A 21,548-nucleotide genomic window follows, 5' to 3' on the forward strand; every position below is an offset into this window, starting at 1 on the left:
TTTTTGGCATTTTTAGATAAAAGCTCACCTTGGTAGAAATTTAATTTCTCTTGAATACATAACTCTCTCCATCTAATAGTTTTGTGATTGCTTCAGTTGGTTTCCAGGGACCCTTAGGGGCCCCTAGTCCAGCTCTTAAAGTAGCACCTCAAGGCTCTGTGGAAAATGGAATATTGTAAAACCAATGACCATGCCAAGAGCTGTCTGACCCAGGGACTAGCTGTAGGGCTGTGTCTGCTTCCTCCCACCTCTGGAGAAGCCATAGAATCCAGATAGTATTTTGCTGCCTTTTTCAGACTCCTTTTGTGAGAGTGAGAATCCAACTCCTGGCTTTAATAGCGTAACTCCAGTTTCATCTGTCAAGTTGGATAATAGTCTCTGCAGGACATACAGTTCCCTGCTACTCTATATACCCCAAACCTGTCAAGCCCACAACTTCAGTCCCATGAACTACCTTATTGTTTCTTTTTGATTCATTGAATTGTATCACTCGTTTCACTAGTTGTCAGAGTATCTGTTTCTAGCAGTCTTTTCCATCCATCTTGATTTTTATTTGCAAATCTGAGGAGCTTAACAATAGGTTATTGCCTCCAGGTTGACATTGGTCCTATCCTTCAGAGTAAAGTTCACAGGTTTAAAATACTTGGTTCTTTTCCTTGCCTCGCATATGATCGCCCCCATCCCCTCACTCTTAAGATACAAGTCAGTTACTGTCTCCTTCAAGAGCCTTTTACTCTACTCCCACACTGGGCCAGGTGCCCTTCCACTGTGGTCCGCTAGCACCCTGTGCATGCCTCTATTCTAATGCTTACCATATTTTATGGACATTTTCTGATTGTTTGCCTCACTGTGAGACTTTAAATTTTAAAGCTTAAAGAGGGAGTTCATTCTTTTTTTTTCCCCCCTTGGCTGCATTGGGTCTTCGTTGCTGCGCACGGGCTTTCTTTAGTTGTGGTGCGTGGGCTTCTCATTGCGGTGGCTTCTCTTATTGCGGAGCATAGGCTCTACGCACGCGGGCTTCAGTAGTTGCAGCACACCTGCTCAGTAGTCGCGGCAGGCAGGCTCTAGAGCACAGGCTCAGTAGTTGTGGCGCACAGGCTTAGTTGCTCTGCGGCATGTGGGATCTTCCTGGACCAGGGATCAAACCCACGTCCCCAGCATTGGCAGGCAGATTCTTAACCACCGTGCCACCAGGGAAGTCCCAGACTTCATTCTTCATTGTATTCCCATGACCTATCATATGATCGACACTTAATGTTCATTAATATGAACTCAGTTAAATGTCTTGATTGTCAGATGTTTTCAGATTATTGTTCATAGTCTTAACACCAGCTTGGTGGTGAGATGTAAATATAAGAGGTTGTAAACCATCTTTATCTCATTTTCTTCTCAGTATTTCTGTGCAGTATTCTAGAGTCAATCTTTATTTGACAAAAAGGAATTGACCAGAGGGTGAATGTATGGCAGTTAACCTTCTAAAATACCAGTTATAACTGAGTTTAGAGCTAAATATAAAAATTATGTGTGTGATTAGTTGGTTTGGCCAACACAGAAACACTTTATTTTGTTGTGTCAAAGCTGAAAACTGACAGAATGAGGAGTTGGAATAAAATAAGAGAAACTAGCCAGTGCAATAGTAGAGATTATAATGATCATCAAGGCGCTTATTCCTTACAAAACTAAAGAAAGCCAAGAGGAAGGAGAGAAGAAATTCCAACTGAAATACCTGTTTGAGGAGATATATTGTCAAGATGTACAGCCCTTCATGCTTTAGTAGCTCTTGAGGCATCTTTCTGTGATATAGGAATTAATTTCATAAAGTTGACCCTGAATGATCAGGAAAAAGGTTTAAGCTATGGTCTGTGTACTTTCTGAGGAATGAGATAAGTATTATATTTATTTTTAAAGAGATTTCTATCCAAAATGGTTATGATGATAAATCCTGCAGTGCTTAGATTAAACCTTTACTTGTCTGGAACTCTCACTTATTGAAAATAATCTTTTCCACTAATCACAGAGTTATTTCTGTACTTTGTTGTGTTTACCTGGCAGAAGTAGTACTTACATAGATCTGTTTTATTTATTAGTAGTAGATTAAGTATTACTAGGTTTGTTTTGTTTTTTATGGTGCTTACAAAACTGAAGAGTAAATCGTTAAATACTGCTTTAAAGTGTGTACCTTTTAAAAATTAAGCGTATATCCAGCAGTTAAAAATAATATGTTGGAAGATTAAAATGCCAATAATGTTTAGTGTTTGTGTAGTGATCTCTGTAATGATAGGTTGGTTCAGGTTAATTTCCCCTTCAATATTCTTCCATCATCTTTAAATGTGTAATTTGTCTCTTACTCCTGATATTTTTCATTTATTCCTCTTGACTTTAGTTTTGTTTTTAATGGACTGTCATTCTGTTATCATAGACCGTTTGTGTTTCCTAAGATAGTTTAATGGCTATTTGCTGCCTTAGAAAGAAATTCAGTATATTTTCTTATTCTCAAGAATTAAGAAAACTTACTTCCAAAATTACTATCAGTTGATATTAGTGTTACCTAAACTTTAAAAACCTCAATTTAATTAAAGTATAGATATATAGTGAGATGACATTATGAAAATTTTATTTAATAAATAAGAGAATATTGGATATTGATATTAAATGCTATAACTAGTACATAAGGTCTTATCTTCATTTATCTCAAGTTTGATAGATTTTGAATAAACTTAAAAACATTTTTTAACGTATAAACACAGATTCCATAGCATTTGCTAACCTTTTATAAACAAGAATTACAAACATATGCTTGATGATAACTTGAAACTTTACTTGTTCTCTTTATTTTTATTTTTTAATTGTTCCCTTATAGAATGTTTCTCCATCCCAGAGAGATGAAGTGATTCAGTGGCTGGCCAAACTCAAGTACCAATTCAACCTTTACCCAGAAACATTTGCTCTGGCTAGCAGTCTTTTGGACAGGTTCTTAGCTACTGTAAAGGTAAATATTTTAGAATACACTTACATACAACTTCTTTTTTGAGGGTTCATATGCTACACCAGGGACTATTAGTAAAACATTCTGCAAAGTGGGAAGGAGTGGAAAACCTTCCTAAAGATTATATATATACTTATAAGAAGACACGATGTCTTCTGCTATTGCTTTAAGTTTTCGGAAATGTTTCTAATTATATTCTGTAGTTTTCTTTTGGCTACAAGTATTCGTAACTTATACTTAACCTATGAAAGTTTTGATCTCTTGATTTTAATACAAACCATATAGCATTGGCAAAATGTTCAGTCATTTTTAAACACATTGAGTACTAGTTGTGAACAGTGAATCAGACTAGAAAAGTATAAGCCTACTGCATATTTTTCTCTGTCACTACTTATTTATTGAATCCCTTTTGTGTAGTTTTCTGAACAATATATAAATACTTTCTAGAGGAGTATAACAAGATGAACTGAACTGTCATAAAATAACTTCGTTGTATTTTTGTTAAATGGCAGCATTACAGGTAAGTTTTATGTTGTCCCTATTGCTGTAATATATTGTTGGTTATATTATGTGAAATCAGTCATAGTAGGCCCACAACAGATTTAAAGCAGAAAGTCAGCATTTATTCAATAGCAAGGCATGAAAAGCAATTCAGTTGTTATTTGTATGCCTAGGAATATGTAGCTGCAGGAATGATGTGTTCAGTGCTGAGGGTACCATATTCTTTGTTATTAGGTATAAAAAAATAGAAGCCAAAGAATTATGGAGTGGAAGAATTTGGATGGCCACTCAAGTTACCTTTCTGTGTTTCAAACTTCTACTTTTGAGAGTAAAGAAACTTAAATTATGATACTAATTGCCTGAAGTCTGGGTTATCTGAGATGCCTACATTTATCTCAGCATCAAGTCCCCCTCCGTTCTCCCTAGTCCCCTACTATAGCTGATCTCCCTTTCACAGAGAAAGATGCGTTTGAGGTTAATGTCGTTTCTTGGGTTGTGTATTCCTCAAAAATTTTAATGGACTTGTTGTAGCTTCTATCATAGAGAAGATTTTTACTGGCCTTATTATTAAACATTTTAAACAGATTTAGGGGAAGTTTCTGGAACAGAGAATTTTGCCAAGTAAAATATCATTTCTTCCATATTGCTTATTTAATGGGTCCTATCATGCTACTAGCATCAGATACTTAGATATGGTTAATCTATATTGAAACAATTCATCTAAAATGTATTCATAGTTTAAAGGTGCTTAAAGCAGACCATTAAAGGGCTGCAACAGTGAATGGAACCTCAATCCCAGCTGTGCAGAAGAAGGTACTATGAAATTCTTTAAAAATAATAGACCTCGAGCCCTATCCCAGACATACTGAATCTGAATTTCTAGTAGGTGAGATCTGGACATCTGTATTTAAATAAACAAAAACAAACTACATAGATGATTCTGGTATACATCCAGGATTGAGAACTACTGTTTGTTTAAAAAACACACACCCATATATTTGCTGTTGGGATTCTTCTCAGTACTAAATTTATTATTGGTGCCCTTGATTTGGGGGTTGCATTTCCTACCCAAAGTTGTTAACTGTTGGACTCTTTTCTTTGTAATGAACTCTGATTACCTCAGGGATATGGTTTTGATATGTTGTGTACATGGAGAAATAAGGGAACCTGGAAAACTGTCTTAGCAACAAGATCTGACTTCACTTTCTAGATCTCTTGTGTGGTGTCCATTAACCTCTGAGACTGTTTTCTCATCTGTAAAAGAAGATATATTTATGACAGTGCTTTCTAAACAGTAATATTCTGATTAATATTAATGATTATTTTAAAACATTGATAGTATTGAACTAGCTTTTATTTCTCATACGGGCAGAGAATTGGCAGATTCCTAGACAGTCTGCCACTTATACTGAGGCACAATGGTCATTGGTTGGCATGTTTATTAAATAATTAATCAAGGCCATACTCTGGTCATCAGAAGCCTTCCCCAAGGCTTCAAGGGAATGTAATATTTAGGTATAAAATAAATGTTGAAACAGGTTTTCTTTAGGTTATATAACTTATCTCTGTGTCATTCAATATAATTGGACTAAATTATCATGATTATTTATTTGGCTGCACCGAGCGGCTGCGGGATCTTAGTACCCTAACTAGGGACTGAACCCAGGCCATGACAGTGAAAGCGCCAAATCCTAACCATTGGACCGCCAGGGAAATCCCTGTCCTGATTATTTAAAATTGGATTCTGATGCTGGGTTGGCAAACCCTTATTCTACCAATGACGTAGAAAGTGTGCCTACTTATTATAGATAAGGAAAATAGGCAAATTCAAGCCCTCCTATGGGTACCAAACCCAAGAATGGTTTTTTCCCCACTAATTGGTTCTGTATATATTTAGGAGCCTTTCATTCTTATCATGGATCTTGAATATATAATTTTTTGGGTGAACATTTAATTAGAAAATTTCATCTGCTAGCATCCCATAATTTTTAAAAGCATGTGAAATATATTAATAGCCTTCATTTTATTTTCCCTTCTTTCTCTTTAATTCCCCTAACACCTAGTATGTTAATCTAACTGATATAACAGGCAAAGAGAGTAAAACTAGCTTAAAAAATACACAAATATATTTTTAATTTGGGGAATTTTATTAAATAAATAAATGTCTTCTAAAATCAAGCTCATCTCTGCTGGATAGAAGTTAACTTTGGCTAACTAGCATTGGTTGAACTTCCAACAATGGAATGGTCTTAGTATTTCCATAGAGTATAATAAGGCTGAGGTTATGAAGTTAAAAGTTAGCTCTGATCTTAGAAAGCAATGGGTAGGAATCAGATTAATTGAATTCCATAGAATTGTGTGCATACTTTTAACTCTTTTAACTTTTTGAAGAATCACTGAAGTTGCTTTTTCTCTCTTCCCCATTTTAGGCCCACCCAAAATACCTGAGTTGTATTGCAATCAGCTGCTTTTTCCTAGCTGCCAAGACTGTTGAGGAAGACGAGGTAAATATTTTCCTTTAAAGATTAGTCATGTCTCATTTTTGAAATTATCCTTTTATTGTTTTCGGTTTACCAAAACAAAAACTGAAAAATGAGTTTATTTTTTTCCTGTCCTGTCCTCCTGCCCCATCCCCCTTTGCTTTGGATAGAGAATACCAGTACTGAAGGTGTTGGCAAGAGATAGTTTCTGTGGATGTTCTTCGTCTGAAATTCTGAGGATGGAGAGAATTATTCTGGATAAGTTGAATTGGGATCTTCACACAGCCACACCATTGGATTTTCTTCACATTGTAAATATACCTGAAATCTTTTAGTTTCTTATTTGAATGTGTAGTCCTATTTCAGTAACTTGAAAAGTAGATTGCCCACTCATTTTTTTTGTTGTTGTTCTGATTTTTAGGAAAAGGAAAATTATTGCAATTAGCCAAGGAAAAATGAGAAATTGGGGTATATGTCAAATCATTGAAGCTAAAATTGCAAACTTAGAAATTGAGTAATACCTGAGGTTACATCAGTTTCTGTATATAGCTTATCTAGACATTTGAGTAAAACTAGAATGATGTTCTTGTGATTTTTTTATTTTTTTTAGTTCCATGCCATTGCAGTGTCAACTAGGCCTCAGTTACTTTTTAGTTTGCCCAAACTGAGCCCATCTCAACATTTGGCAGTCCTTACCAAGCAATTACTTCACTGTATGGCCTGCAGCCAACTTCTGCAATTCAAAGGATCCATGCTTGCCCTGGCCATGGTTAGTTTGGAAATGGAGAAACTCATTCCTGATTGGCTTCCTCTTACAATTGAACTGCTTCAGAAAGCACAGGTAGGTGTCAGTCTAATTAAATAGTGTTCATTTTAAATTTTTTCTCCTATTGGGATACATAGGGTTAGCAGATAGTTATAAAACTAAGAGACATTTTAATCTTGTAATGGAAACTCATTTTTAAGAGTAGAGAAGAGTATAGTTTTACACACTTTAAATTTATGTGTTAGATGTCTTTTTTTCCTCTTTTAAAGCTTAGATAGTATTTTCTTGATTCTTTTCATCCCTTTTAGATTACTTTAAAAGTTAGTAAGATTCTTGATAATATATTCTCGATTAGTTTTGTATGAAGAACGTTCCTAGCTATATTTGTAGGTTTCATTATAGTACTTCTGACTTACTCATTTTATAAAAGTCAAAAACATAAATTGCAAGAAGTTACTTTTTTAGACAAGCAGATAATTTATTGTTGGCTAGAGAGGGAAGTATTTGGCAAATAGAAACTATATTCCTGAAGTTCCAGGACTTTCTGAAGTCCTGGTAGTTCTCACTCTTGCTTAAGATTGGTTAATAACTTGTATCTGCAAATTGATATCAAATGTTAGCGGTCAGTTAAATTTTTATCAACCGTCTATATAAAAAGTAAAAGTTTAGGGGAGAAAATTCTCATTCAAATGAAAAATTAGTAATGGTGCTGTGTGTTAGCAGCAACTTGGAGAGAAGCCTTATTGCTTCTATTCATGTCACCAAATAGAACCTACAAGTTTAGATCTGCTGCAAACCATACTCCTCGGCCAACTGAGTCCATAAAAGACTTATGAACCTACTTTCCCTTTAAATATATATGTCCCTATTTATTCTCATTTGGCAGTAGTTATTCTGATTTGTTTCATTGAATGTTATTTAGAGCAGAGTCTGTTAAATTCTGAGCTTAAAAACATTTTGTAATATAAAAAGAACTATAGCAAAGAGCTGCAGTTATTGAGCTAATAAAACTTATAATTCTATAAAAGAAAAGAGAGAATACTTGGATTTGGTGTTTGGTGAGATAGTTATAATTGACGATTTTATAGGTATGAGATATAAAAGTTAGCAGACCCAGACATGTAAGGTATACTTCAGTGCAACCTCTCAGCTGAGAATATCATGCCCTAGTTTGTGAGCAGAGAAGGGCTGAGAGTCTTTTCATAAAAAGAATGATGATGATGATCAGAGCAATATATCAACTAGAGCTCCGTTCCTCTTGTATGTGTCTTGTTCCACTGTTCTTAGCATGGCTCAGCTTGTCCTGTATCCCTGGGAAACATGATGTTAGTGTAACAAAGGCTATTTCTCCTTTATGTTCTTTTAATTGCATGTGTTAGATTAAAATAATTGAGAAGTGCTTCTTTGCATTGAAATAAATGCTATAATGAAAATAAACCCAAGGAGATAGTTACTATTTAGTGAGAATTTTTAGAAACTAACATAAACTACCACATAAGTGAATAGTGTAGCACAGAACATTTACTTTGCCTACCTAGAGTGTTGGAAAATGAAGCTGAGTATTAATCTTTTACATTAGACTGCGGAAGGAGGGGAAGGGACATTAAGAGAACCTCCTACCTCCTACATTTTTCATCTTTTTATTGGAACAAAGGACATATTTCTAAATGCCTCCATGACTTGGTCTCTGTGCCTATTTCCAATCTAGTACAGAGAAAATGTGCTATGTGAAGAGTTACTGTCACAGAGAAAGGACAGGCTTCGAAGCATAAATAGTAAGAATGTAAATAGCATGTATATTCTGTAGCTTTGAGGGCTTGTTCTCTACTGAAGAACACTAGAGAATCTGCTTATTCTCTTTTATTAAGTCTTCTGGTGCTAGAAGAAAGTGTTCACTGAAACTGTTTTCCCCAAGTATTATTATTATAAGCTTGGAATTTGAAGGAACCTTCTTAGAAATCATATCATTCAACTCCTTTATTTTATAGCTGCAGCCCAGGGAACTTGGGACTTTCTCAGAGACACACAGAACTTAGTAGCAAAGAAAACTAAAAAAAAAAACCCCAGTGCTTTTTCCATACCACAGAAACCTTGAAGATTCTAGTCCAGTGGTTTTAAGAGTTTCCTTTAGAACTGGAACCCTTCCCTCACCCCCAACAAAATCTTGTACACACACAATCCCAAAATCCTAAGTAGTAAAGTATTACTTTGCAATGTGTGTTTGGGGCACAGGCCTATCAGATGCAGTCCTATTCAACATGGCCTCTTCCCTTTCATAAGCTATTTGGACATAGTTTGAAAACCACTGTTCCTTTCTCTTGTATATGTATATAGTTATAGTCCACAGACATTTATTGAGAAATCTATGATCAAGGCATTGGGGATACAGTGATTCTAAAAAGTCTCTGCTTCATGTAGTAGTCAAGTTATAATGAGGAAGACAGTTTAAAACAAGTAAGGTCACAGAACTTCAGAGATTTTGAGACTTGGTTTTAGCAATTCTCTGAAACCCTTGTGGCCCAAATCTGAGTGGCTCCTTATTCTTTAAGACTCAGTTGTCTTTGCTAAGTTCACCTGTGTTCATGTAGGAACACCAAGTCTAAAATCTTTGTAATTAGACCCATGACAAGGCCATAGTAATATCAGATGTTTCTCCTGGATTTCTGGTTCTAGTTTAGGAAGTTCTTGCATCAGATGGTAAGATCATGCTGGAATTACTTCTGACATGTTTCCCAGGGTCCTGGTTTGAGAGGACTGCTTAATGGTCCATCATAGACATCTCATGCTGTGAGGGGGCCCACTATCACCAACCCTGCCTATGTTCCCTCTGGACTTCAGACAAAGTACAGTGAGTGTTCCCTGGTTTGAAAGGCAAGCTTCCTCTTGTCCCTCCTGGTCCCCTCACTCCCCACTCCACCGCCCCCATCACCACCCCTCTTATCTCTTTTGCTACCTGTTGTTGATCATCATTCTGGGATAGCTAACCCTCTCTTTCCTCTTACCCCTTCTCTCATTGCTCTGCTTCTGTGGCTATACTCATGTTCTCCTCTTTCTGACTGATGTGGTCCACCTTGATCTCAGGATGTTAAATCTACCCAGATTAGTGTGGTGGTCTTCCTAGTCCCTAGTCAGGCACTAGTCAAAGTAGATGTTTCTGCTGTGGTGTAGTTTAAAATTAGCATATGGAGTTAAGGAAGCAGACCTTCCCCACCAGGGTCTTCTAGTTCTTCTTAAAGGTGCTTAAAGTCAGACTACTTACTGCACTGCATGGTATTTTCAGTGCTTTATGCTGTCCATTGAACCTTATGGGTCCATCTGAACCAATTACATCATGCTGTTCTGATCCCCTCTTCCCATCAGTAACCTATTTGGATGTCCGCTCTGTAAACTTTCAATGCTATTTACCCTACCTCCTTGGTGAGCTATATTATAGTTCTGTTTGTTGTTGCAGGGGATGCTTTAAAATGGTTACCATATTTGAATTTGGGGAGATAGTTGAATGTTCTCTTGACACTCTGCAATCAGAACAAGTTCATTTTAAATCTTTTTATAACAATTTCATTAGAGGACTTGTGTCTAAAGTTGCAGTAACTCCAGTGTATGTGCTTATTTTGTTTCCTCCACTGTATCTCAATGAGGGCCATATTATTTTTTTTCTTAGAACAATTTAGGTTGTAGTAGATTAGAAGAAATTTATTTTGATGCATTATTTTAGACAAAGGACTTAACTTGGGTGGAAGTAGAGTTCATTAGATGGTATTGGTTTGCATAATCTTCATTGTCTTTCTAGCCCCATTTTCTGCCAGTCCTCACCTATAAATAGAACTCCCTATTTACTTACTGTTTTCACAGAGGAAGTTTATAGTGACATAAATAGTCTTCCTTTTACTTGAAATACATGTCTTTTTTTCAGGATTCTTCTGTGATACTATGCCCAGTGACCAAGGCATTAGAATATTTGTGATATTTTTACTTTTCTAGGCCATTAAGTGTCATTCATTTGTTAAAGAACAGTTCATTAAACCTAGGTACTTATAATAATTTTTACCCTGTAGCCTTCTTTTCACTTCCCAATTCCTGTCTTTTTTTCTGTTACCTCTCTTTTGTAGGCTTTTTGAAGAAGCGTGGTACCTGGCCTAGAGTACCAGTTGCCTTAAAGAACTTTGAAGCCCCATCCCTATCCTGTGTGCTTTGTTCCTTCGTTTTTAGCATGGCTTAGCTTGTTCCACATCCCTGGGACATGATAAGCTCTAGCCTACAGTTGTAAGCTTGAAAGTTACTATATAATTCTTTTCTTTTAAGAGAGGAAAAGAAATTCTAATACTAGTTAATAATATCTTACCTGTTAGGGTGTTATCTAGTGCCTTTCAAACTAGGGGAAAAAGATTAGTGAACAAAATAGTAGATATTAAAAATGGTCATCTTCGGGTATAGTTTCTCACAACTTCAGACATTTTTACCTTTGTACTACGTGGTGACTAACACCAGCCTTTCGTCTTCCTTTTCCACTGATCCTTTCCTGGGTAACAAGTAATGAGTATATTTAGAGATAAAAATAATTTTGTCACCAAATACATTCTTGCAGAGCATGTTATTTTCCTTTATTTTCTCTGTGGTATTGCAAAGTCATGCTGTGTGCTACAGGTTTTATAGGTATGAATAAGAATTGATTATATATAGAATATATAAGACTGGAAAGTGATCCCCAATAGTTAAATAGTCAAGATAGGCTTCCTGGAGGTGGCATCAGTTAGCCAGACCTGGAAGGAATACGTAATACAGTTTCAACATATAGAAACAGGATGAGCAAGGGTATAAAGTAAGAAAGGGCAAGATTTGTGCAGAGTAGAGAGCAGGCCTATTTGGCAGGAATGTAGAGCACAAATTGGGATATGGTAGGAGGAAATAAGGCTGGAAAAGAGGGGTGGGTCAGATTGTGGAGAGCCTTCTTAATACCAAGCTAAAGAGGTTAGATTATTTCCGGCAGGCACTTGGGGTGCCGCTAAAGAAATTTGAATAGGGAGAAATACATGTTGCTAGAGGAATTCTGACTAGAGCTATAATTGCAGGGAAAGTAAGGCAAAGAGCAACTAATTAGACTCTATCACAAGTAAGATTTTGAAGGCCTTCCAGGTACAGTCATTGGTGCTAGAAACTTAGGGAATAAAATTGAACATGATACAGTGCCTACCTCTTGGGATCTTGTAGTCTATAGTAGAAAAGCATAAATGGTTAAATAGATTATTCTAATACAGTGTGGTAAGTATGATGACAGGTTGATACAAAAACAGATGACCCTGAAATTTGGGTTTGTTGGGGGGTTAAGGGGAGTCAAGGGTGGCTTCAGAAAGGACTGATACCTGAATTATCCTGAAGGATAAGAAGGAGTTAGTGAAACTCCCAAATTAAAAACACTTGCAAGAACGTTTTTTCTTATTGTTGTCAATTCTGCTGTTTTCTACAAAAATATAACTTGTCAAAGGTTCCCATTTACTGTTTTAAAAACAAAATACTTTTGTTCAAAATTCTTAGCCAGCCTTTCCCCATCCCTTATTTAAATTTTTTCTTGCCTCTGTCTGCTTCTTTAAATGCTTAATGGATTTTATGTTTATCTGTACCTTGGTCTTCACTAAGGAGGTTGGAAGAGGCAAAGAGGGTAGGGTGAAAGGCCTTCTAGACAGGGGAGATAGCCTGAACAAAAGCATATGTTGGAATATATAGCAGTGAACAAGAGAGAATAATTTCAGCTTTCATGAAGATGTACAGCATACAAGTGCAAATAAAGAATTCAAGTTCCAAAGAAGTTTATAATACAAATGCAGATTTGGACACAATTTCTAAAAATGATAGGCTGGAGGAGTAGACGAGTTTGAGGTAAAAGATGTGGGGAGAGAAATCTTGGGGGGCAGAGGGCACGGGGAGAAAAAGTGGCTAGCAAAGATGACAGACAGAGCAGCCTATGTTAATTATCAACTTTGTGTTTTCTTTCCCCCTGGCTCAGATGGATAGCTCCCAGTTGATCCACTGTCGGGAGCTTGTGGCACGTCACCTTTCTACTCTGCAGTCTTCCCTGCCTCTAAATTCCGTTTATGTCTACCGTCCCCTCAAGCACACCCTGGTGACCTGTGACAAAGGAGTGTTCAGATTACAACCCTCCTCTGCCCCAGGCCCAGATTTCTCCAAGGACAACAGCAAACCAGAAGTGCCAGTCAGAGGTACAGCAGCCTTCTGCCATCATCTCCCAGCTGCCAATGGGTGCAAGCATACCTCTGCTAAACGCAAAGTAGAGGAAATGGAAGTGGACGACTTCTATGATGGGATCAAACGGCTCTATAATGAAGATAATGCTTCAGAAAATGTGGGTTCTGTGTGTGGCACTGATTTATCAAGGCAAGAGGGACATACTTCCCCTTGTCCACCTTTGCAGCCTGTTTCTGTCATGTAGCTCCAGGTGTTACCTTCAAGTGCAAACTAAGGTAGACTACTGTGGGAATGGGAACATGGAAAACAGGATAGGCTGTATAAAGGTATATACCTTATCAGGCTGATTCTAAATAAGCCAGAAAAAAAACCTGTTGACTTGTATGGCTAATTATAATTCAACATTATTTAAGCACTTAAAGACCAAAAACAGTGTAAACTTCAAGATCAAAAAATTTTTAAGTAAAAAATTTCTTTGTAGTGTTTGTCATTTCCACCCTTTTCTCTGCTAAAATGTAATGTAGATTAATTACCCTGTGTCAGAAATTCACGTTCAGTGTTTTTTTTTTTAAAAGTTCCAAAATTCCTAGCTAGCAAACCTTGTCCCAGAATCCTGATTTAATTTTCCTCTTGCTTTTGCTTGCTGTTTCTTTGAATACTAAATGAATTTTATGCATGTTGATCTATAGCCTGACTTCCACTGATGAGGAAACCCTGAAAATTTATTTTTAGCAATTTAGTGAACAAATTATTTCAGTGACAGCCATGTTTAATCAATAATTCAAATTCAACTTAATCTGAAAAAGGTACTTCAGAATTGCCTATGAATCAGAGTTGGTAACAGAAAAAGAACTCCCATTACCATGTTGATTTTTGTTTGTCTCCTTTCAATTTCTAGAGTTTGGAAACAAAATTAATATTTTCATTTTTATCTTAAATTGAAGCTTAAAAGTGGCATGTGATTAGGACACTCTTAAGATTTGTTGGAAGCATTTTTGACATTTGTAAAATAGAATTTGTGATAAAGTTAATATATCCAGGTGCTCACCAAAGAAACATGTAACAACTAAAATTAGATTTTAAAAAAACTGTTCAGTTCACTCGTTTATAATCAGTAGGAGAGACTGTCTAGATGTTGGGGCAGCTCTATGATTTGGGTCTGTAACATGTAATAACTGAATTCAGTACCCTAGTTTTATGTTAAGCTATTAGGATTTTCTTGATAAAAGTTAATCCCCTTGCCTCCCCAGCCTACCTGTATTTTTCTTCATGACTTCTGGGTCCTGAGCTCCCTGTGCAGCCTGAAGAAGGTACTGCAGTCAGAACCATGTACTGATGATAAAAGCCTCTGGTAGCAATAAAAGTTGTCCTTAACCTTTTTATCTCTTTTTTTCCTGCTTGTGAAGAAGTGCAAGTTCTTGATTAGTTAGGCACTGCTATTTCAACTACGGAAGATGATAAAAATCCTAATATGCTTGCAGAAAATAAAACATGAAGAAAGGGGGGATTTAAACGTGACTGAGTTTAGGTTTTGACATGGTGGACTGTGACCTTCCAAACAGTAAATTCTTAGCTTAAGGAACTGTGAGGGCAGACACAGACCCGTATCATCTAGACAACCTGTCATTTTTAAGCCACTGATTTTGTTCTGGTTTAGCAGAGCCAGAGTATTCTCCGGTCAACATTTGACTTTTAAATTCTTTCTTTTATGGTAGGGTTGGCTACCCGCTATAGTCCAATCAAGGGAAACTTACATGTAAGTAAGTACAGGGAGTGAGAAGGAATATAGAAGAATGAACTATTTTGGGGGTGAAGACAGCATGAGGCTGGCTTTGCAGATACACATAAAAAAATCCCACTTATCCTAATCTTCATCTGGTTCTGTTTCTTAATTCTCCTGAATTGTGGGAGCTCCAGGAAGTCCACAACTACAAATTTTCATCATTAAAATAAATGCTACTTAACCCCCTGCCCACTTCCACTTAACAAATGAGGAACATTTTTGTTATGTAGAAAACTAGGGATAAAGTTGAGTCTAGAATCAGAATATTTCATTTGTGGTCCAGTTGCTACAGATTGTACAGAAGTTAGAAATAATATTTTAATTTCTTGATCTTGAGGCTTTCTAATCAAAAACTGATGGTAAATCAGTTTGGAAAAAAGTATTGTTTTCATGGGAAACTGAATTGGAATGGTTGGGCTGCTGCTAGGTCTCATGCCTCAAGGCTTATTTAACCCACAGATCAGTTAAATGATAGTACTTTGGAGACCAGCCCCTCCTGAGCACCCTTTCAGTTACATCTCCCTGCCACTGTCCCAGAGACCTGAGCGACCATGAGCTCTTGGAGAACTTCGGCGCTCTGGGGCCTGAACTCACGGACTGAGACAGAAAAAAGCAAAACATTCTTGAACAGTGTGGAACTTTTCATTAAGAATGTTCCTACTGTTAAATTAGAGCCTGTTTTACCGGAAACTATTCTCATTAGCCTGTCCCAAGATACCTGTCTTAAATCTTGGCATCACAGCACAATTACTCTCTTCCAAGATTTGGAAACTTGAGCTTTGTGGATCACAATTGCCTGGTGCCTCCTGGTGGTGAGAAAACCTGTTATTCCACAAAGGCTCTGCAAAGGCAAGGGAATAAACATGATGGGAGAAATTAGTTATTCTCTAATCCTCCATTCAACAGAAGTGAAAGTGCACGCTCTAGCTCTTGAAGCTCTTACTAGGAGTAGCCGAATAATTACTTGTCTTTCAGGGTTGAAGTTGGTTATCTGTGGCGAACTGAATTTTCTGCAGATGATGTCTTACATTAGTGTGGAGGGGAGGGCTGGGAAAGGAGAGTGCTCTCAAATGCCAGTTAAAAAGACTGATACAACTGATTTGTTGGAAATGTTCCTGACGCCATGCCTTTGGCTCTGAAAGAAGCTATAGCATAGCTCCTCACTTGGCCACGCTGATGAGAATCTGAGCCTACATTCCTGCTATTGAGGGAGTTAAGACATTGGCGTCTGCCCCCGAAGAAGTATTATTTCTTTTCTCCTATGTTGTTAGAACCAACACGTATTTATGTCCTCTCTATTCTCTTTACATACCTGGATTTTCAGGATTTCTAATTCACTCCTTTGGAGTTCCTGAAACAAGAAAGTAAGTTGTCCTTGAGCATTACTGCCCGAAACAGCACAATGTGATTAAAGCCACTGATGCTCAGCAAGCATAATGGGTAGCCTTGTTATCTTCATCCTTAAGGTAGTTTGTACATTTTCAACTGGAAAGGGAAGGTACTGTGCCAGATGTCCTCACAACCATCCTGGGACATAGCAGGTTGAAGATTAGAGAATTGTCCACATAGCCAAGAATTTTTAACAGGGTTCAATTTCTGACTTATCAAATATAAAGGATAAAGCTTTGAGATACGATGTTTTGTCTAACATACAATTGTTATTTCTGAAGCCTCCAAAATTGTTGAAACTAGTCTTTAAACTGTGTTAACAGGAGAATGTCTCCTATGCTCATTTATAATGTTTTGAGCTTTGGCCACTAGATGGTGCTTTTAGAAAAATAGAACATCTTTTTAAGTTTCAGGGAGAAACTGGGCTTACTGTGTGGGAGTGAGCAGTTGAGCACTCACTTGTTGCTAAGCAATGCATCAGCATCATTTGCAGTTACAAGTTCACATCACTTAAGCCATAGGAGGCCTGTGCACGTGGGACTGAGGGAAATTAGCAATATCTGCCGTGGTTTGGGACAGATGGTGGCTAAGTATGTCTCGTACCAAAAAAAAAAAAAAAAAAAGTTTTACAAATTAAAAATCCTAATACTTGTTCATTGTTTGGTCCTGCAAGATAACTTCGAAATATGATTGAGAATATTTGAAAATAGCCAACTCCCAAAAGGTTGCTGCTTTCATTTTGAGCTGGATTTGACCAATCATTAGGACAGAAAAGATGAAGTACAGGCTTTGTAGCACAGCTTGCATTAAGGAATTAAAATGAAAGCTTTCCCTCACCATATTGATGAGTTTACAGACCTTCCTTTATTTACAGTGCGGTTACATCCCGATAAACTCATCGTAAGTTGAAAATATCCTTAAGTCGAAAATGCATTTAATGCATCTAACCTACTGAACATCATAGCTTAGCCTAGTCTACCTCAAATGTGCTCAGAACACTTACTTACAGTAACCTACAGTTGGGCAAAATCATTTAACACAAAGTCTGTTCTATAATGAAGTATTGAATATTCTATGGAATTTATTGAATACTGAATTGAAAAACAATGGTTCTAAGTGTTTAAGTTGTTTACCCTTGTGATTGCATTGGCTGACTGGGAGCTGCAGCTCGCTGCCACTGCCCAGCAAAATGAGCATCCAAACTGCATATTGCTAGCCCAGGAAAAGATCCAAATTCAGAAATACGGTTTCTACTCAATGTATATCACTTTCACACCATCATAAAATCAAAAAATTGTAAGTCAAACCATCTTAAGTCAGGGACCATCTGCAGTGGTTTTTATGATGTAAGACCAATGTGTAGCACACAGACATAACTCTCCCTGTGCCATCTCTTGATTATTGAAAAGGTGTCATGAGAGGTAACCAAGAACGTCTTATCAGATAGAGAAATCTGAAGAGAGCACAAAACTCTATAGTGTTGAAGTTTCCAGGAGGCTGAACCTCTCCATTTCTCTTGACTCTTGAAGTACAACCTTCATAGCAGATCAGATGCCAAAACTGTTGACCTTACTGTGTTACACAACAGTAGGGCAGTGTAGAAAAGCATAGGCCCATTGAACTGGTTTCTCATTCTCAGAAACAGCTTATTTTGTTAGCAAGAGGACACTCCAGAAAGAAGGGCAAACCTTAAGAAAGAAACCACTGAAAAGCAATTGGGGGTGGGGGTGGGTTTTGCTTTTCAGAATACTATCTCTCACAATTTAGCATAGAAAGGGCTTACCTTTTCTGTTTACCCCCAGAATTTGCCGTGTTTGAGGTATGCAGAGAGACATGCAATTCATAGTGCGTGGCTACATCCACAGTACCTAATGTAGGCCTGGTGCAGTATATAGAATAAAACAAAGTATTTGGGGAGGGGGGTGGGAAAGATGGATGGATATAAATAAAGGGCAAGGAGAGCTAGAACTGCAACGCTTCAGCATTCTCAGTGCACCGTGCAGAGAAGGCATGGTTAAGCAGAGTTCTTCGTGGAACGTTACTCTGCGCCCTCCCCCCTATACACAAGTTTTTTTTTTTTTTGACAAGGACCAACCTTGTAATAATAGCCTCTGCCTCCTCAGATCTAGGTGCCATGATTTTGAAAGGAAGTTTCCATAGTGAACTGAAATGCCATTCAACTCACAGCATGCAAATAACTGATTTGAGGCAGATGTGAAGTCTTCATCTGTACCTCCTCCCACGATGTTCCACTAACAACCAAAAGACCTCATTTGTAAACAGCTACCTGTCAGAATAGGAAGGTTGGAAAGCGAGGTGAGCAGATACCTACCGAGGCTTGCAATTAGTCTTTTTAGATTAACATATTCAACCTCTACACCAGCCCTGAGGGTGCCAGTTGTTTGCAAGAGACTGATCTGAAAGCCAGATGGTATCAGTCTCAAGGACTAAATACCATGGTCTTAAGGATTCAAGTACAAGGATCTTCAAAATGAGCCACATTGCCAACACTGTCAGTCTCCAGGGTGGAAAGATGACAGTCATCTGCAAAGCAAAAGGTTTTGCATAGAAATGTCATTTAAATACAGTGAATATTATGTACTTAGTTTTTCAGATGTCCAGAAGTTGTACCCATAAGCTGGGACAATGATAGGCAGAAAAATAACCAAAATAACTAAGAAGGACGTTTAGGTACAGTTGATGGGGAAAAGTATGGTCAAGCCTATTGGGAAGATGACCTAATTTTATCTGACCCAGCTCAGCACATACTAATTCAGATCAGGTCTCTCCTTTATACATGTGCTGTGCCTATCTCAAGTAGACCATCTAGACTACACTTTTCAGCAATAAGGCCGAGTCTGTATCTGAAGTCAAGTAAGGTTGTTTTTTTTTTTAAAGACTGTATGAAAAATAAAAAGCCTATCACCAATAGAAATAGGTTCAGATGGCTCAGTTCTCCCTGCTTTTCAACAATCTAGCTTGGGATAAGCGAGTAGTTTTTATCATTCGTATCTCTTAGTTGGTCAGCCAAGAGAACCTGAGAACCTACCAGTTTTATCAACACTTGAGAAAAGGAACCACCTTAAGTAAAATGCCAAATCAATGGAGGATAGGTGTCTGTTATCCACTTTCCCTAGATAACTGAACAGAGGCCAATCTGCGTGTAATAGCCAGTTCCCTCGCCCCTCCCATTAAGATGATTACCATTACACTTCCTCCAACCTGAAGACTAAAAGGGGAATAGCAGAAATAGATTACTCATTTCTCTACTTAAACAAAAAAATACTGCCTAATTTGATTTTTAAATATTGCCCAAAAAATGTCTTTACAATCTGATGCAGAATTTACTTTTAAAATATGAGTGATAGGGTAAAGTTGATATTAAAATATTAAAAGGAGTTTAAAAATAAATCCAATTGTTGTACTTAGTAATCACAGTGGTTTCACACAACAGGACGTTTGTGTTTAACTTACAAAGCTGACAGTATGTCATGCTGTAGCATCAGTTAAGGAGTTGATACCCACCATCTACCCCCAAACCAGCGGTCACATCATTAGCAGATTTCTATCCTTACAGATTACACTGTAGTATGGAGGGGATGGCTCTTGACTCTTACATTTTAATCATTTAATGGCTCAGATGAATCTGATTTTATTGCATTTAATAATAGTGTCTTTCTAAGTAAAGAAGGCCCCTTGCCAGCAAGCTCCTCCAATTGGTCTAAATAACCTCTTCCCAAGAATCAAATGATTCAAGAAGCAGGGACTTTTGCTTCATCATTTCACCTTTCAACAGAAGCATATGTTACCATTCTTAAATACAAGGGAACACTCCTAAGATCTTTACCAAATGCAATTCACTCCACCAATATCCACCTACTATGGGGCTAAAAAATGATGGAAATAAGCAGACTATTGACAAGTAATGAAATGAAAAGGTAACTTAAAATGCGTGTTCATGCCTTAAAATAGAAATGAATTAGAAAATTGTACCTTGACTACAAAAACTGCACCTAAGAGGTGGCTGCTAATAAAATAGCCTGTCACAAACGAGTCAGCATTAGAACTCACAGACTCAACTGGCAGAAGTGTGTGTGTTTGCATGTGGGTGTATTTCAAGTGATTTCCAGCAGATTTTTTTTTTTTTTGGAGACACAGTGGAGTAAGCCACCTGATCAGAACCAGCGTTAAGTTAATGTTGTTGTTGTCTGGGACAGGATATGTACTTGTCGGGGGTTTGTTTCCATGGTCCAGGACACAAAAACTCTGGACACAAGGTAAAGAAGAGCTTCGCAATAAATAAAAAGGCAGGGATGGGCCAGAAAGTTATTTTAAGGTACCTTTAAATATAAATTGAGTCCTAGAGGCAGAAAAGTCATCTACCTAACACTGGCACATTTTAAACATGATTAAGACTTGTAGGTCAAAATCCCAGTGACAGCACAGGGATTTTGTTGTTGTTGTTGTATCTGAGATGAGGAGAGCATCTTAAACAGAATTCTGTGACTTAAACTTCATTTAAATTTCCCCTTGAGCTTAAAATTGGCATAATTTTGATACCAAAACTAAGTTTGAATAACCAATACATAAACCAGAACTGGCTAAGTAGGAAAAAAATTTTTTTTCCAAAACAGAATCCCAAACCCCAAAAACCTAAATAAGGGGTGCAGGTAACAGAAAAAGAGTCAAATAAAACAACAATGGTTCCTGAATTTAAAGGAAGGATGCCCACTTCTCTCTCTCAAGAGGCAGACGGTCAGCTGAAAAATAAAAACATTGTATCAATAGAACACTCCAAATTAAAAAAATGCAGCCATCTTTGTTCATGCAATATCAAATGTTTAGAAAAAAAATCCCAAACTTCAAAACAACCCATAAAGCTAACAAAAGGAAGGAAAATTGTTGCCCCAATCTTATGACCTGATTGACGGTTGAGGGTCCTGATAGGGCCGTTCAGAATGTCACTCACGGGACAGAGGTCTGCTGTTAACAAGAGATCAAGTCTGTGGACCCTCAGATTAGGGTCCATGCTGTCTTCAGCCCGTGAGTTCTTGGGTCAGCAGCTTCAAGAACATGACAGCTAAGCAAGAGGATCCCAACACAGGGCTACCTTGGGTTTTGGCCCAAGTTCTCTGTTTCACTCAATTTCCTTTTAAGTAGTAGTATTAGGTATTACTGTTTTTGGTGGTGATAAGTCACTTAAGTAACCACTATGGGCAGTGGTTTGTAAACAGACATTGACAAATACAAACAGCAGTGCAATATTTGACCCAGACTTTAAAAGAATAGGAGGCGATGGTGGAAATGAGGTAACTCTTCCCCAACACGTGTGAACAGACAGCTCCTGCTCTTCTAATGCTCTATGTCCATTAGGAGAGAGTAGGGCTTGTCAACAGGATGGTTACATAAAGAAGAAGCTACAGAAGAGAAAAAAGAAAGGTT

General features: G+C 37.4%; 2 protein-coding genes and 1 long non-coding RNA gene across 7 annotated transcripts in view; 1 reads left to right on the forward strand and 2 right to left on the reverse strand.

Moving 5' to 3' along the window:
• CCNI (cyclin I) overlaps window positions 1-14,308 on the forward strand; it is a 31,748-nt gene extending 17,440 nt beyond the window's left edge. The window contains 5 exon segments of the mRNA XM_082389397.1: window positions 2,861-2,989; window positions 5,917-5,991; window positions 6,138-6,278; window positions 6,578-6,808; window positions 12,735-14,308. Coding sequence (XP_082245523.1) covers window positions 2,861-2,989; window positions 5,917-5,991; window positions 6,138-6,278; window positions 6,578-6,808; window positions 12,735-13,178 — 1,020 coding nt within the window. The 3' untranslated portion in view covers window positions 13,179-14,308.
• Window positions 1-21,548, reverse strand: part of LOC309627486 — a 564,569-nt gene that overhangs the window by 325,514 nt on the left and 217,507 nt on the right. The window lies entirely within an intron of this gene.
• Window positions 14,551-21,548, reverse strand: part of SEPTIN11 (septin 11) — a 97,819-nt gene continuing 90,821 nt past the window's right edge. For 4 of the 5 annotated variants that reach the window (XR_014243742.1, XM_082389390.1, XM_082389388.1 and 1 more), the window contains one exon: window positions 20,925-21,523. Coding sequence is in view for 2 of the 5 variants with exons in the window: in XM_082389390.1 (XP_082245516.1) it covers window positions 21,508-21,523 (16 nt within the window). In the remaining 3 variants the exon portion in view is untranslated. Of the gene's footprint in view, window positions 20,867-20,924; window positions 21,524-21,548 lie in introns of those variants that run through there. The other variant, XM_082389391.1, reaches the window with a different exon arrangement.

The sequence above is a fragment of the Balaenoptera borealis genome, assembly GCF_965194805.1.
Source record: "Balaenoptera borealis genome assembly, chromosome: 4".
NCBI classification, from domain to species: domain Eukaryota; kingdom Metazoa; phylum Chordata; class Mammalia; order Artiodactyla; family Balaenopteridae; genus Balaenoptera; species Balaenoptera borealis.